Here is a 14,901-nt window from a genome sequence, read left to right on the forward strand (position 1 = left end):
CACTTCACTGGTTTCTTATAGGCTGCCAGTAGTAATGTTGCTATGTACTGAAAGAAGATCCTGAATCTCCTTATTTTTAATAGCTGTTTCATGTATAAAATGTTATTGCAGATGCACAAATTCCTGTTATTGATTGACATCTAGAAGTTTTATTATCACCCTCCAGCTGCTCTTTACAAAACTGCTATTTTTTTCTCAAGATGTCGTTACAGACTCTTGGCCAATCAACACATTGTAGCCATACAACTCACACAAAAACCATGATGTTGCAGAGCTGTGCGGCATACATACATATGCTGTGAGGATCTGTGCACCAGCATTCAAACACCACTACTCAGAGGGTCAGCAGTAGGGATGGGTGAATGTTTTGCAACATTCGAATCATGAACGAATTTTAACACATTTGTTCGTTTGTTTCGATTTTCAAATGTTTGTACAACATTCTAACCTTTGTTTAATGTAATAGTATTTTAATGCTTTCTTTAAATGCAATATTTGATTCAAATTTTCTAGTAATTTGATTTGAATTATGCAATATTCAAAATAAAACAATTTGAATCAATATATTTGTAATAGTATTTCTTATGCTCTCTTTAAATGTCATTTCAAATTATGCAATATTCTAAATAGAAACATTCCAATTTATATTTTGTATCTATTATGTATCAATTTACTAAATTCCCCACCCCAGAACTATTGAGCTTCTTAATAGTATTTGTTAAATCGAATGTTACATTCGAAATTTCAAATGTGGATATTCGATATAATTATGAACATTCGAAAACTAAAGTAACATTCACTAAGGCCTTGATAATCGAAAGTGCTACGAGGCAAGATATTCCAAATGATCCTATGCTATGTCGAGCAAGCCTTTCCAACCTCTTGACATACAGCCAGCATCGCAGAGAGGCGTTTACTATATATGCTATTGGTTGGATGAAGATTGATGAAGATTGCGGAGCAGAGGTCCCAGAAGAGGCTACTGAAGTCTGCCTCCACAAAGATGGGCACCTGGACCCTTGAGGAAGAGATCCCTGTAATTGAAGTATCCCCCATCCTCCCAGAAGGTAGCACCCTCAAGTGGTATCTCCAGGTGCCTCATCAAATCACCAAAAACATTCTAAAAGGGCATCTTGATCCCCTGCACCCTGCTCGATTTGCACCCCTTTTAAGAAGCACTGGACTGGGGCTCAATCCAAGTCTGGCGCTCAGTTCCAAGAGCCCGGCTAGGCCGGTGACATTTGCCAGCCCTCTGGTAGTCTGCCTCTGGTGTTTAGTGCACCTCCGGGACACATCCTTTAAACATTGTTTATAATTTTAGCAACATAGCTCCTGTAGTTATAATGTGGAGGTTTACTATTAGTATAGTTTATTATAGTCAGATATTTTTCAGATAGTAGGCAGTATGTGGAAGTTAGCTGGGGCATTCCAGGGGAGTGTAGTTTAGGCATTACATACGTTTAAGTGGTATTAGGTACTTAGCTGGGCGTTCTAGGGATGTGTAGGTTAGGTGTGATGTAGTTGTAGGCGGTTGGTAGGAGGTAGCGAGGTGGAGCAGGGGGAATGCAGCTTAGATGTGACATAGTTATAGGCATTTAGGGGGAGTTAGCGGGGCATGCTAGTGGGAGTAGGCTGCACCAGCGACACCAGTGCGATATGTTCGAATCAGCAAAGTGCAGGTTCCAAGGAGGGTAGCAGCAGCTAATTGCTAGCGAGGTTTCATCATCTAAGGTAGTTAGCATAGGTGTAGTGCAACTTAGGTTCCCCCCGGCAATATTTGGAGTGGATCTACACATAAACTATATTTGATTTCAGTGAGCGCACTGTCTGCGATGTGTAGATCTACTTCAAATAGGGCCCCTCCTGGCCACAGCTAAATCCTGACAAGCAGCGATGTTGACAATGCGGGTGGTGACATCACGCTCCCATTGACGTCTATAGGAGAGACATCTCTATTCTCCAGCACTGCTTGGCCACGCCCATTTTCTTTGAAAATCTTGACAGACTGCAAGGCTGACAAGGCCAAAAAGGACGTTTCTCATCAGTCTGTTGATGTTTTAAATATTGGGGCCTATGGGCCTAATGATCAAAGGTTCACTGCAGCTGACGAGAAATACACAATTCCCTGTCACTGCTCTTGAAATGTCCAAACAATGATCTAGTGTGTTTTCCCTAGCCATAAAGGCCTTGCTACCTTAGCTCACCCCCTCATGTTCGCCATGACAGCAGCAGAGCCTTCTCAATCATGTTTAACTGTTATTTCATGGTTCAGATAGAGCATGTCATTTTATACTTTTTTCCAATTTTCTTCTATTAACTATTTTTTTTATTTTCTTGGTATCCTTTGTTGAAGGAGCAGTAATGCACTACTGGCAAATAGCTGAAAGCCAATGACAAGACTCATATATATGTGCAGCCACCAATCAGCAGCTTCTGAGCCTACCTAGGTATACTTTTCAACAAAGGATAAAAAAAAAGATAATAGAAATACATTGGAAAGTTATTTAAATGTGCATGCTCTATCTGAATCATGAAAGAAAAAAAGTGTCTTTCGTGTCCCTTTAACTTGTAGGACATTCAGCCAGATTACAAGTTTTGAGCGCTATAGGGAAATTAACGACCGCAGCATTTTCGGCGGTATTTCACTCCATATAGCGCGGGTATTACGAGTTTTAAAAAAAACGGCGTTTGCGGGCCATATGGCAGCATTGAGCTCCATACCGCACACAAATACCAGCGCTGCTTTGAGCTGCCATTACGTGCTCGTGCATGATTTCCCCATAGACAACAATAGGGAGAGCCGGCTAAAAAAAAGATTAACACCTGCAATCACGGAGCGTAAAGCTACATAACGCAGCCCCATTGATGTCTATGGGGAATTGTTTTTTATGTTTAAACCTAACACCCTAACCTAAACCCAAAGTCTAAACACTCCTAATCTGCTGCCCTCAACGTCGCTGCAACCTACATTACTGTTATTAACCCCTAATCTGCTGCCCCCAACATTGCCGCAACCTACATTACTGTTATTAACTCCTAATCTGCTGCCCCCAACATCTCCGCAATAGGATTGAGCTTGCATTCTATTGGCTGATTGGAATAGCCAATAGAATGCAAGCTCAATCCCATTGTCTGGGTCAGCCAATAGGATTGAAGCTCAATCCTAGTGGGTGATTGCATCAGCCAATAGGATTTTTTACAGTTTAATTCCTATTGGCTGATAGAATTCAATCAGAATTCAAGGGACGCCATCTTGAACCACGTCCCTTAAAGGGAACCTTCAGTGTACTGCTGGGACCGTATGAAGAGGATGCTCTGCGCAGGATGTCTTGAAGATGGACCCGCTCCATGCCGGAAGGATGAAGATAGAAGATGCCGTTTGGCAATGTAAAAGAGCTGAATGCCCTTTTAAGGGCAATGCCCTTCCAAATGTCCTTTTCAGGGCAATGGGTAGCTTAGGTTTTTTAGATAGAATTTTATTTGGGGGGGTTGGTTGTGTGGGTGGTGGGTTTTACTGTTTGGGGGGGATGTTTTTATTTTTATATGCCAGGTAAAAGAGCTGATATCTTTGGGGCAATGCCCCGCAAAAGGCCCTTTTAAGGGCTATTGGCAGTCTAGTTTAGGCTAGGGGTTTTATTATTTTGGGGGGCTTTTTTATTTTGATAGGGCTATTAGATTAGGAGTAATTAGTTTAAATATTTGATAATTTCTTTTTTATTTTGTATAATTTAGTGTTTATTGTTTTTGTAATTTAGTTAATTGTATTTGATTAATGTAATTTATTTAATTTTAGTGTAATGTTAGGTTTTACTGTAAGACGGGTTAGGTTTTATTTTACAGGTAAATTTGTATTTATTTTAACTAGGTAGTTAGTAAGTAGTTAATAACTATTTAATAACTAATCTACCTAGTTAAAATAAATACAAACTTACCTGTGAAATAAAAAAAAACATAAGCTAGATACAATATAACTATTCGTTATATTGTAGCTAGCTTAGGTTTTATTTTACAGGTAAGTATGTATTTAGTTTTAAATAGGAATAATTTAGGTATTAATTGTAAGTTTTATTTGGAATTATTTTAATTATGTTAAAATTAGTGGGTGTTAGGGTTAGGGTTACATTAGGGTTAGACTTAGGGTTAGGTTTAGGGGTTAATAACTTTAGAATAGTGGCAGTGACATTGGGGGCAGCAGATTAGGGGTTAATAAGTGTAGTTAGGTGGCGGCGATGTTGGGGGCAGCAGATTAGGGGTTTATAACAGTAATGTAGGTTGCGGCGATGTTAGGGACAGCAGATTAGGGGTTAATAAGTGTATGTAGGTGGTGACGACATTGGAGGCAGCAGATTAGGGATTAATAATATTTAACTAGTGTTTGCGATGCGGGAGTGTGGCGGTTTAGGGGTTAATATGTTTATTATAGTGACGGCGATGTCCGGAGCGGCAGATTAGGGGTTAATAATTTTATTTTAGTGTTTGCGATGCGGGAGGGCCTCAGTTTAGGGGTGAATAGGTGGGACTGTGGCTGCCTCCATAGCAGCCACAGTCCCACAGAATTCCAGGACCCAGGTGTGGTGGTTTTGGGGTGATCCCGGGGGACCATTGGCACTTCCAGGGTGTCGTTTGAAATCTCTCAGTCTCCAGATGCTGCCACAGTCCAAAAAGTGGCATGATTCCTTACTGGGGACCGGAGATACAGTCTGTGGAATTTATGGGGGTAGGGGTGTCCAAAAACCCCAGTTCCCAAAGGAGCTCCCCTTCGGTAATTCCCCCACCTCTTGTCCTCCCTAGGGGCTACCAATCCCCAAAAGAGCGGAATTCTGGGGCAAAGGGCCGCTGGAGCGACCAGGGTTAAAGTTAGTGGGTGTTTGGCCATGATGTGGCTAACCAGGAGTTCTAGGAGCCCCGCCAGCAGAAGAGGGGTGTGATGGTCAGAGACCAGCTCTTTCAAGACAAGTTCAGTGTGACAAAACACAGGAGCCCAAAACCTCTGAGAAACAACAGGGGTGAGGTAGTAGAGGGTAGGGGTTTAGCTTCTGCAGTCCAGCCCCATGACAACTCCCCCCCTTCCAGTTCGGCAGACCCGACTAGATCCACAGGGGTCTACTTGGGGCTGTCCAATGCAGGTTCTAGTTCCATCTGCCGGGAAAGACCATCAGCATTCCCATTACTCTTTCCTGGCCTGTACTGAATGTTGAAGTTGAAGGGATGCAGGGCTAAACTCCACCTTAGCAAGCGTCCATTGTCCCCCGATACTCGTTTAAGCCAAACCAGGGGGTTGTGATCGGTGAGAACGGTGAAGGGCCTGCCGTAGAGGTAGGGCTGTAGTTTATTGAGGGCTTATACCAGGGCCAGGCATTCTCTTTCAACCACCATGTAGCCTACTTCTCTGGGTAACAGCTTCATACTGATGTAGGCTACGGGGTGGTCTTGTCCTTCTTGGTCCACCTGGCTTAGCACTGCTAACAGCCCGAACATGGATGCATCTGTATGGACATAAAAAGTTGCGCCGGGTTAGGTGCGGCCAGTACTGGGGCAGAGACTAAGGCCTTTTTGAAGCTTTAAGAGTCCACCTCACACTCCGGGGACCAAAGGACCTGTCGGGGAAGGCACTTGCGGATCAGGTCAGTCAGGGGTTTGGCCAGAACACTGTAGTTGGGAACAAACTGCTGGTAATACCCTGCGGTTCCTAGAAAGTCTAAAACTTGGGTTTTTGTCCGAGGTGTGGGCCAGTTAGCCACAGCTTCGATTTTAGTGGTCTCAGTTTGCTGCTTTCCACAGCCTACTCTGTGGCCCAAGTACTGGACATCCGAGCATCCGATGAAGCATTTATCGGGCTTCAGGGTTAGCCCGGCGGCTCCAAGGTGATCTAGGATGATGCCTAGGAGGACCAAATGGTCTTCCCAGGTGTAGCTATAGATGGCAATGTTGTCCAGGTAAGGCCATCCAGCAAGCGGTCTACCATTCTTTGCGTTCTTCATCCCAAACGGCATGATCTTAAGCTGGTATAGGTCAAAGGGGGTGATGAAGGCAGACTTGGGGATGTAGTTGGGGGCTAAGGGGATCTGCCAATACCCCTTACAGAGGTTGAGGGTGGTCAGAAAGTTGCTCCAGGGCGATTTGGTCCAACAGTTCATCGACTCGGGCATGGGGTAGGCATCGGTGGTGGTCCTGTCATTGAGCGGGTGGTCCCATCTTTCTTGGGTACCAAAACCAATGGTGAGGCCCAGGGACTGTTGGACAGTTCAACAACACCTAGGTCCAACATTCCCCAGAGCTCCCAATGCATATTGTCTTGAACTGCTTCTGGGACTCTGTAAGGAACCTGGTGCGGGGGGGCTTTCCCGGGGTCTCTACCTTGTGGAGGGCTACTGGGGTGTACCTGGGGAGGTTAGAGAACATCTCCTGTCATTTCTCTAGTAGCTGGCGCACTTGTTCTCTCTGTTTTCCCCTTAACCTTTCATCTAAGGTTATATCAGCTATCCCTTTGGGAGCCTCACCTGGGTAGGGAAGCTCCGGCATTTGGGAGTCTCTCTGAGTCCTCGACAGCCAGGGCAAATATAGTGGCTACGTTCTGGGGCCACTCTGAATAGGCTTTCAACATGTTCACATGGAAGGTACTCTGGATTCGTCCATCTGAACATTTGGCTACTATGTAGGTAGTGTCTTTTATCTGTTCCCCCACCCAGTAGGGTCCTTGCCAGGAAGCCTGTAACTTATCTGTTTTGACAGGCTTCAGGGCAAGCACCTTTTGTCCTACACTCAAGGTTTAAGTACGGGCATTCCTGCCATACTATCTATTCTGTTTGCGCTGTACGCCCTGGCCGGTGAGCTCCTTTAGCCTATCCAGGAGGAGAAAGAAGTACTCCACAATGGAGGGCCCCTCTTCTCCGATGTTCCCCTCCCAATGTGGCCTGATGAGGTCTATGTTGCCCGTATCTTCCTACCATATAGCAGCTTGAAGGGGGGAAACATCTGTGGATTCCTGGGGCACATCTCTATATGCAAAAAGGAGGTGTGGCAGGAATCTTTCCCAGTCATTGTGCATGGCCGAGAACGTATGCAGGGGCATAATCCCGCACAGTTTCCATAGTTGTCTAGTAACCTCTGCAGTGAACTGTGTCCTATACTCTTTTCCGGTACAACAAGCTGGCGTTTAGGCACTGGGCCCTTCTTCAGCTTAGAGACCCGGTATAGGAGCCTCCGCACCCACTGGAAGCGCTCCTCGCCGGGGCCCTGGGGGTTGGAACCTACCTGGGATCTATATGGGGCTAGGGTTTTGTCACTCAAGGTCTCTTGGGCAAAGTCAGAAGGAGATGCCCAAGAAGGTTGGTCAGGGAGAAGGAAAGGAGTTGGGTCGGGAGGTGCGGGTATGGTAGAGGTCCGGATGGTCTATCTGGGGTGAGTAGAAGTTGAGGTGGATTGTCTTACCTAGGTCCTGGGGTGAGGGGTAGTGACTGGCCATTGAGCTTGCTGGCGGGTAATCACTGGGTAAGCTTCCTGGGGGGTTCCCCCACATAAGCAGAAATAAGGTGACCGAGGTCGTTTCCCAACAAGACCTCAGCAGGGAGCTTGGGCATAACGCCCACCTCTACATCCTGGGATCCTGCACCCCAGTGCAGGTGTACAAGGGCTGTGGGGACTTGGAGAGTGGCTCCTCCGGTCACTCGAACATAGAGGGTCCTCCCAGCTGAACCGAAGGTGGGGTTGGATCAGGGTGATGGTGGCGCCAGTGTCCCTTAATCCTTTGGCTGCCTGCTAATCAACCCAGACATCCTGTAGATGGTGGCCGCGATAATCAACCATGGCAACACACACTTCAGGCACCACCCTAACTTCCTCATCTGCTCACCCGGTAGGGTCCTCTGTGTACTCGTAGTGGGAAGCAGATTGATAGGTCTTCGCAGGGGCTTTTACCCACTGGGTCAGTGGGGGCTTTATGGTTTGGGGCCCAGAGGGGGGCTGAACTGGGTCGGGCAATGGTACTGGATGTGACCGACCTGTCCGCAGATAAAGCACTTGTGGGTGTGTTGGACCCGGCTGGTGGAGCCGGAGGTGGTTGGGTCTGATGCTATCGGGTAGCGGTCGGGTAGCGAGGGCCAGCTGGAGCAGAGTGGGGGTCATTCTGAGCTCAGGGGCCGACTGCCGCTGGGCATCGTGTACTGGTCCGCCAAAATAGTGGCTTGATCCGCTGTTTCAGGTTGCCTATCTCAGACCCATTCTCTCACCTCTGCTGGTACAGCATCATAGAAATGTTCTAGCAGAATCAGCTGGGAAGCCTCAGCCAAGGTGGTCACTTTGCACCCCACAAACCAGGAGTCCATGGCATGGGTGAACTGATGTGTCCACTCAGTGTAAGGCTGCCCCTCTTTTCGCTTGAGCTCTCGGCTGTCAGTGGGCTTCCGGAGTGTGACCTTAATGGGTAAGGATGCACTCCTTGACCTTGTCATAGTCCCTTTGGTCCTCAGCAGGGACAGTGTGGAGGGCATCCAGCGCTCGACTAGACAGTTTGCCAAGCAGAATGGAGACCCTGTCGACACTGGCCACTTCTCAGAACACACACTGGGTCTCAGTAGAAGTCAATGTCATCTTCCTCCTCCTTGAAGACTCTGCATGCCTCATACGGCAACTTTGGGGACCAGGTCACCGGTTGGGAAGTGGATGCTGGACTCCCCCTGCAGCTCTGTGGAGCTGAGTAACTTTTGATACATTTTTGGTGATGGCCTCATCGGACAGTAACCATTCGACTTCTCGCTGTATGTCCGATGTGGTACTCCCTTGGGTGGGGGCCGTACTTGCTGTACTAGACCGGTCACTGTCGGGGATTGTGAGGGGCTCCCCCAGCCACCTCGTCTTACCAATTAAACTCCATCAGCTCGAGAGTGATTGTGTCCTTGTTGCCTGCTACTCCCCCTCGAGCTTCCAGCAGGGCTTTCAGCTCAACCCTTCGGAGCGTTAAGTACTGCTCCATCCGAAGAGGTCTTCAGGTGGTGGTTTGGATGTTCCATGTAGGTGGAAGCATCTCACCACTGGGTAGCTCCTCCAAAACTATCTCCCAACACCTGCAACCAGCCACTATGTAGCGGAGAGTAATTTTAGCAATCCCCACCCAAATAACTAGACAACTAACATTTAGGTGGAACAAAGAACAGTTTATTGGGACAAACACACAACACTTATACAGAAACTCATCTTGATAAGACACTGGACAATCCCACAATTTTCCCACCATTCCCACCCCTCCAGACAGACCGGCGCCTCCATAGCAGCCACAGTCCCACAGAAACCTAGGACACAGGGGTGGAGATTTAGAGGGTGATCCCAGGGGAGTGGTGGCACTTCCATAGTGTCATTTGAAAGTTCTCGGTCCCCAAATGCCACAGTCCAAAAAGCAGCATGATTTGTTACTGGGGACTGGAGATACAGTCCATGGAATTTATTGGGGTAGGGGTGTCTAAAACCCCTAGTTCCCAAAGGAGCTCCCCTCCAGTAATTCCCCCACCTCTTGTCCTGCCTAGGAATTACCAATCCCCAAAAGAGCAAAGTTCTGAGGCAAAGGACTGCTGGAGCAACCAGGTTTATAGTTAGTGGGTGTTTGGCCGTGATGTGGCCGACCGAGAGTTCCATGAGCCCGGCCAGCAGAAGAAGAAGGGTGTGATGGTCAGAGACCAGCTCTCTCAAGACAAGTTCAGTGTGACAGAAACACAAGCAAGCAAAAGCTTCCAGAGATCATGATTGCTCTGAGGAGCCCAAAACCGCTGAGAAACAACAGGGGTGAGGTAGTAGGGGGTAGGGGTTTAGCTCCTGCAGTCCAGCCCCCGTGACAGGGATTTTGCAAAAATCTTTCAAATAAAAAAAAAATCTTTCAAAAAAGGAACCAAATTTTATCTCATTAGTTTCGAATTTTGAATCTTTGTACAACATTATAACATTTGTCTAATGTAATTGTATTTCTAATACTTTCTTTAAATGTAATACTCAAATTATGCAATATTCAAAATAGAAACATTCAAATTGATATATTTGCATCTATTATGTATCAGCTTACTAAATTCCCTATCACATGAACTATTGAACATCAGAAATTTCGAAAGTGGATATTTGAATTATGAACATTCAAAAAACTAAAGTAGCATTCAAAACCAGAAATTACCTTTGATTACTGCATTGAAATAAATTTTCATTCTTATCAACATTCGATTTCCCAAAACGAATATCCACAGGACTATTTGTTCTACCAAACGAATTACATTTTCAGTACATTCTCCCATTCCTAATGCTTAACTGCACTTATTTATATATGTCTATATATGTGTAAATATACATTTATGTTTTTATATGTGTATATGTCTATAAATACATATAGACGACACATATAAATACAGACACATATAAATACATATAGACACATATAAATACATATGTACACATATAAATACATATCCTCACATATAAATACATATGTACACATATAAATACATATGTACACATATAAATACATATAGACACATATAAATACAGACACATATAGATGACACATATAAATACAGACACATATAAATACATATGTACAAATATAAATACATATAGACACATATAAATACAGACACATATAGACGACACATATAAATACAGACACATATAGATGACACATATAAATACAGACACATATAAATACATATAGACACATATAAATACATATGTACACATATAAATACATATCTACACATATAAATACATATGTACACATATAAATACATATGTACACATATAAATACATATGTACACATATAAATACATATAGACACATATAAATACATAAATACATATGTACACATAAATACATATAGACACATATAAATGCATAAATACATATGTACACATATAGACACATATAAATACATATAGACACATATAAATACATATGTACACATATAAATACATATGTACACATATAAATACATATAGACACATATAAATACATATAGACACATATAAATACATAAATACATATGTACACATAAATACATATAGACACATATAAATGCATAAATACATATGTACACATATAGACACATATAAATACATATAGACACATATAAATACATATAGACACATATAAATACATATGTACACATATAGACACATATAAATACATATAGACACATATAAATACATATGTACACACACACACATACATATATAAATAAATATACACACACATACATTTACATATATCTCTATGTTAAAGCCCTCTGCAGCCTTTTTTCTCTAACACCCTAGAGCTCATATCTTTGAGCCCTTATAACTTTTTTGTGAAATCATTTTTTAAATATTTTAGACAGTGTTATTAGACGGTGTTATTATTATGAGTGTAACTGTACTTTGTAATGTATTTATGATGTGTTTTGTGCAACTTTTTAGTATTGCAAAATAGTTAAAGGGACACTGAACCCAAATGTTTTCTTTTGTGATTCAGATAGAGCATGACATGATATGCAACTTTCTAATTTACTCCTATTATCATTTTTTTTTCATTCTCTTGGTATCTTTATTTGAAATGCAAGAATGTAATTTTGGATGCTGGCCCATTTTTGGTGAACAACCTGGGTTGTCCTTGCTGATTGGTGGATAAATTCATCCACCAATAAAAAAGTGCTGCCCCAAGTCTGAAACAAAAAAAAACTTAGATGCCTTCTTTTTCAAATAAAGATAGCAAGAGAACAAAGAAAAATTGATAATAGGAGTACATTAGAAAGTTGCTTAAAATTGCATGCTCTGTCTGAATCACAAAAGAAAAAATTTGGGTTCAGTGTCCCTTTAACCAGAGTTCTGAAGTTGCGGTAATCATTCTAGCCTTAATTACTATTGCTCTAAAGCGATCGCATTTACTTTCAACTCGTAACACTAGCGGTAAACCTGATGAGCGTGACAAACCCCTTATAGCTTACACACAAACATTTTCGCTCCACTCGTAATCTGGCCCAAAATGTTTAATTATACAGAATAAAACATTTTTGCAATATATTTTCATTATTTATTTTGCTCCCTTTCATGCAATTTAGCTCTGAAAATAGAGCAATAAATAACACTCAGGCCTTGAAATGCAGCTGCTGGCTTCTCAAGGCTATAACCCTGCTACATATCTGTCCCTAATTGTCTTTATCAGCTACAATACAATATGCTTTATTCTAACTTTATGACAGTGACTAACCTTGTTGTCTGCTGGCTAAAGCTGAGATCGGCTCCTCCAACCGAGATAGGCTCCTCCTAATATAGCAAATGGTGGGTGGATTTTAGATGCTGACAAATAATATGTTAATTTTTTTTAGAACATTAAGATTTGGCTGATATGTTATTCTATTGCAACACAACAGAAATATCTTGTAATCACAATGTGTTTACTGTCCCTTTAATATTCCTATATAGAGAACCAAAAGCATGGAAATATGGACCACAAGGCTCAAGAACAGGCTTCAAGAGAACCTAATGGAGATTTTGTAATAATATCAAGTGAGTTATTATCTTGTTATAAAACACAACACTACACAAACCATAGATATTTTACACTCACTAGACACACACTAAACAAACACTATAAATACACACTACACAAACCATAGATATTTTACACTCACTAGACACACACTAAACAAACACTATGAATACACACTACACAAACCATAGATATGTTACACTCACTAGACACACACTAAACAAACATTATAAATACACACTACACAAACCATAGATATGTTACACTCACTAGACACACACTAAACAAACACTATAAATACACACTACATAAACCATAGATATGTTATTCTCACTAGACACACACTAAACAAACACTATAAATACACACTACACAAACCATAGATATGTTACACTAACAAGACACACACTAAACAAACACTATAAATACACACTACATAAACCATAGATATGTTACACTCACTAGACACACACTAAACAAACACTATAAATACACACTACACAAACCATAGATATGTTACACTGACAAGACACACACTAAACAAACACTATAAATACACACTACACAAACCATATATATGTTATTCTCACTAGACACACACTAAACAAACACTATAAATAAACACTACACAAACCATAGATATGTTACACTCACTAGACACACACTAAACAAACACTATAAATACACACTACATAAACCATAGATATGTTACACTCACTAGACACACACTAAACAAACACTATAAATACACACTACACAAACCATAGATATGTTATACTCACTAGACAAACACTAAAGAAACACTATGAATACACACTACACAAACCATAGATATGTTACACTCACTAGACACACACTAAACAAACACTATGAATACAGACTACACAAACCATAGATATGTTACACTCACTAGACACACACTAAACAAACACTATAAATACACACTACACAAACCATAGATATATTACACTCACTAGACACACACTAAACAAACACTATAAATACACACTACACAAACCATAGATATGTTACATTCACTAGACACACACTAAACAAACACTATAAATACACACTACACAAACCATAGATATGTTACACTCACTAGACACACAGTAAACAAACACTATGAATACATACTACACAAACCATAGATATGTTACACTCACTAGACACACACTAAACAAACACTATGAATACATACTACACAAACCATAGATATGTTACAATCACTAAACAAACACTATGAATACACACTACACAAACCATAGATATTTAACACTCACTGGACACACACTAAAAAACACTATGAATACACACTACACAAACCATAGATGTTACACTCTCTAGACACACACTAAATAAACACTATAAATACACTCTACACAAACCATAGATATGTTACACTCACTAGACACACACTAAACACTATGAATACAGACTACACAAACCATATATATGTTATTCTCACTAGATACACACTAAACAAACACTATGAATACACACTACACAAACCATAGATATGTTACACTCACTAGACACACACTAAACAAACACCATGAATACACACTACACAAACCATAGATGTTACACTCACTAGACACCCACTAAACAAACACTATGAATACACACTACACAAACCATAGATATGTTACACTCACTAGACACACACTAAACACTATGAATACACACTATACAAACCATAGATATGTTACACTGACTAGACACACACTAAACAAACACTATAAATACACACTACACAAACCATAGATGTTTTACACTCACTAGACACACACTAAACAAACACTATAAATACACACTACACAAACCATAGATATGTTACACTCACTAGACACACACTAAACAAACACTATAAATACACACTACACAAACCATAGATATGTTACACTCACTAGACACACACTAAACAAACACTATGAATACACACTACACAAACCATAGATATATTACACTCACTAGACACACACTAAACAAACACTATAAATACACAGTACACAAACCATAGATATGTTACACTCACTAGACACACACTAAACAAGCACTATAAATACACACTTCACAAACCATAGATATATTACACTCACTAGACACATGCTAAACAAACACTATGAATACACACTACACAAACCATAGATATGTTACACTCACTAGACACACACTAAACAAACACTGTGAATACACACTACACAAACCATAGATATGTTACACTCACTAGACACACACTAAACAAACACTATGAATACACACTACACAAACCATAGATATGTTACACTCACTAGACACACACTAAACAAACGCTATGAATACAGACTACACAAACCATAGATATGTTACACTCACTAGACACACACTAAACAAACACTACAAATACACTCTACACAAACCAT

At 41.5% G+C, this 14,901-nt stretch overlaps 1 protein-coding gene across 4 annotated transcripts in view; it reads left to right on the top strand.

Moving 5' to 3' along the window:
- Positions 1-14,901, top strand: part of LOC128642294 (uncharacterized) — a 92,095-nt gene that overhangs the window by 9,154 nt on the left and 68,040 nt on the right. For 3 of the 4 annotated variants that reach the window (XM_053695013.1, XM_053695014.1, XM_053695011.1), the window contains exon 3: positions 12,430-12,513. The exons of the other annotated variant lie outside the window; for it this stretch is intronic. In XM_053695013.1, coding sequence (XP_053550988.1) covers positions 12,430-12,513 — 84 coding nt within the window. The remainder of the gene's footprint in view (positions 1-12,429; positions 12,514-14,901) is intronic. 4 annotated transcript variants of the gene reach the window in all.

Source organism: Bombina bombina, chromosome 11, assembly GCF_027579735.1.
Source record: "Bombina bombina isolate aBomBom1 chromosome 11, aBomBom1.pri, whole genome shotgun sequence".
Lineage (NCBI taxonomy): Eukaryota > Metazoa > Chordata > Amphibia > Anura > Bombinatoridae > Bombina > Bombina bombina.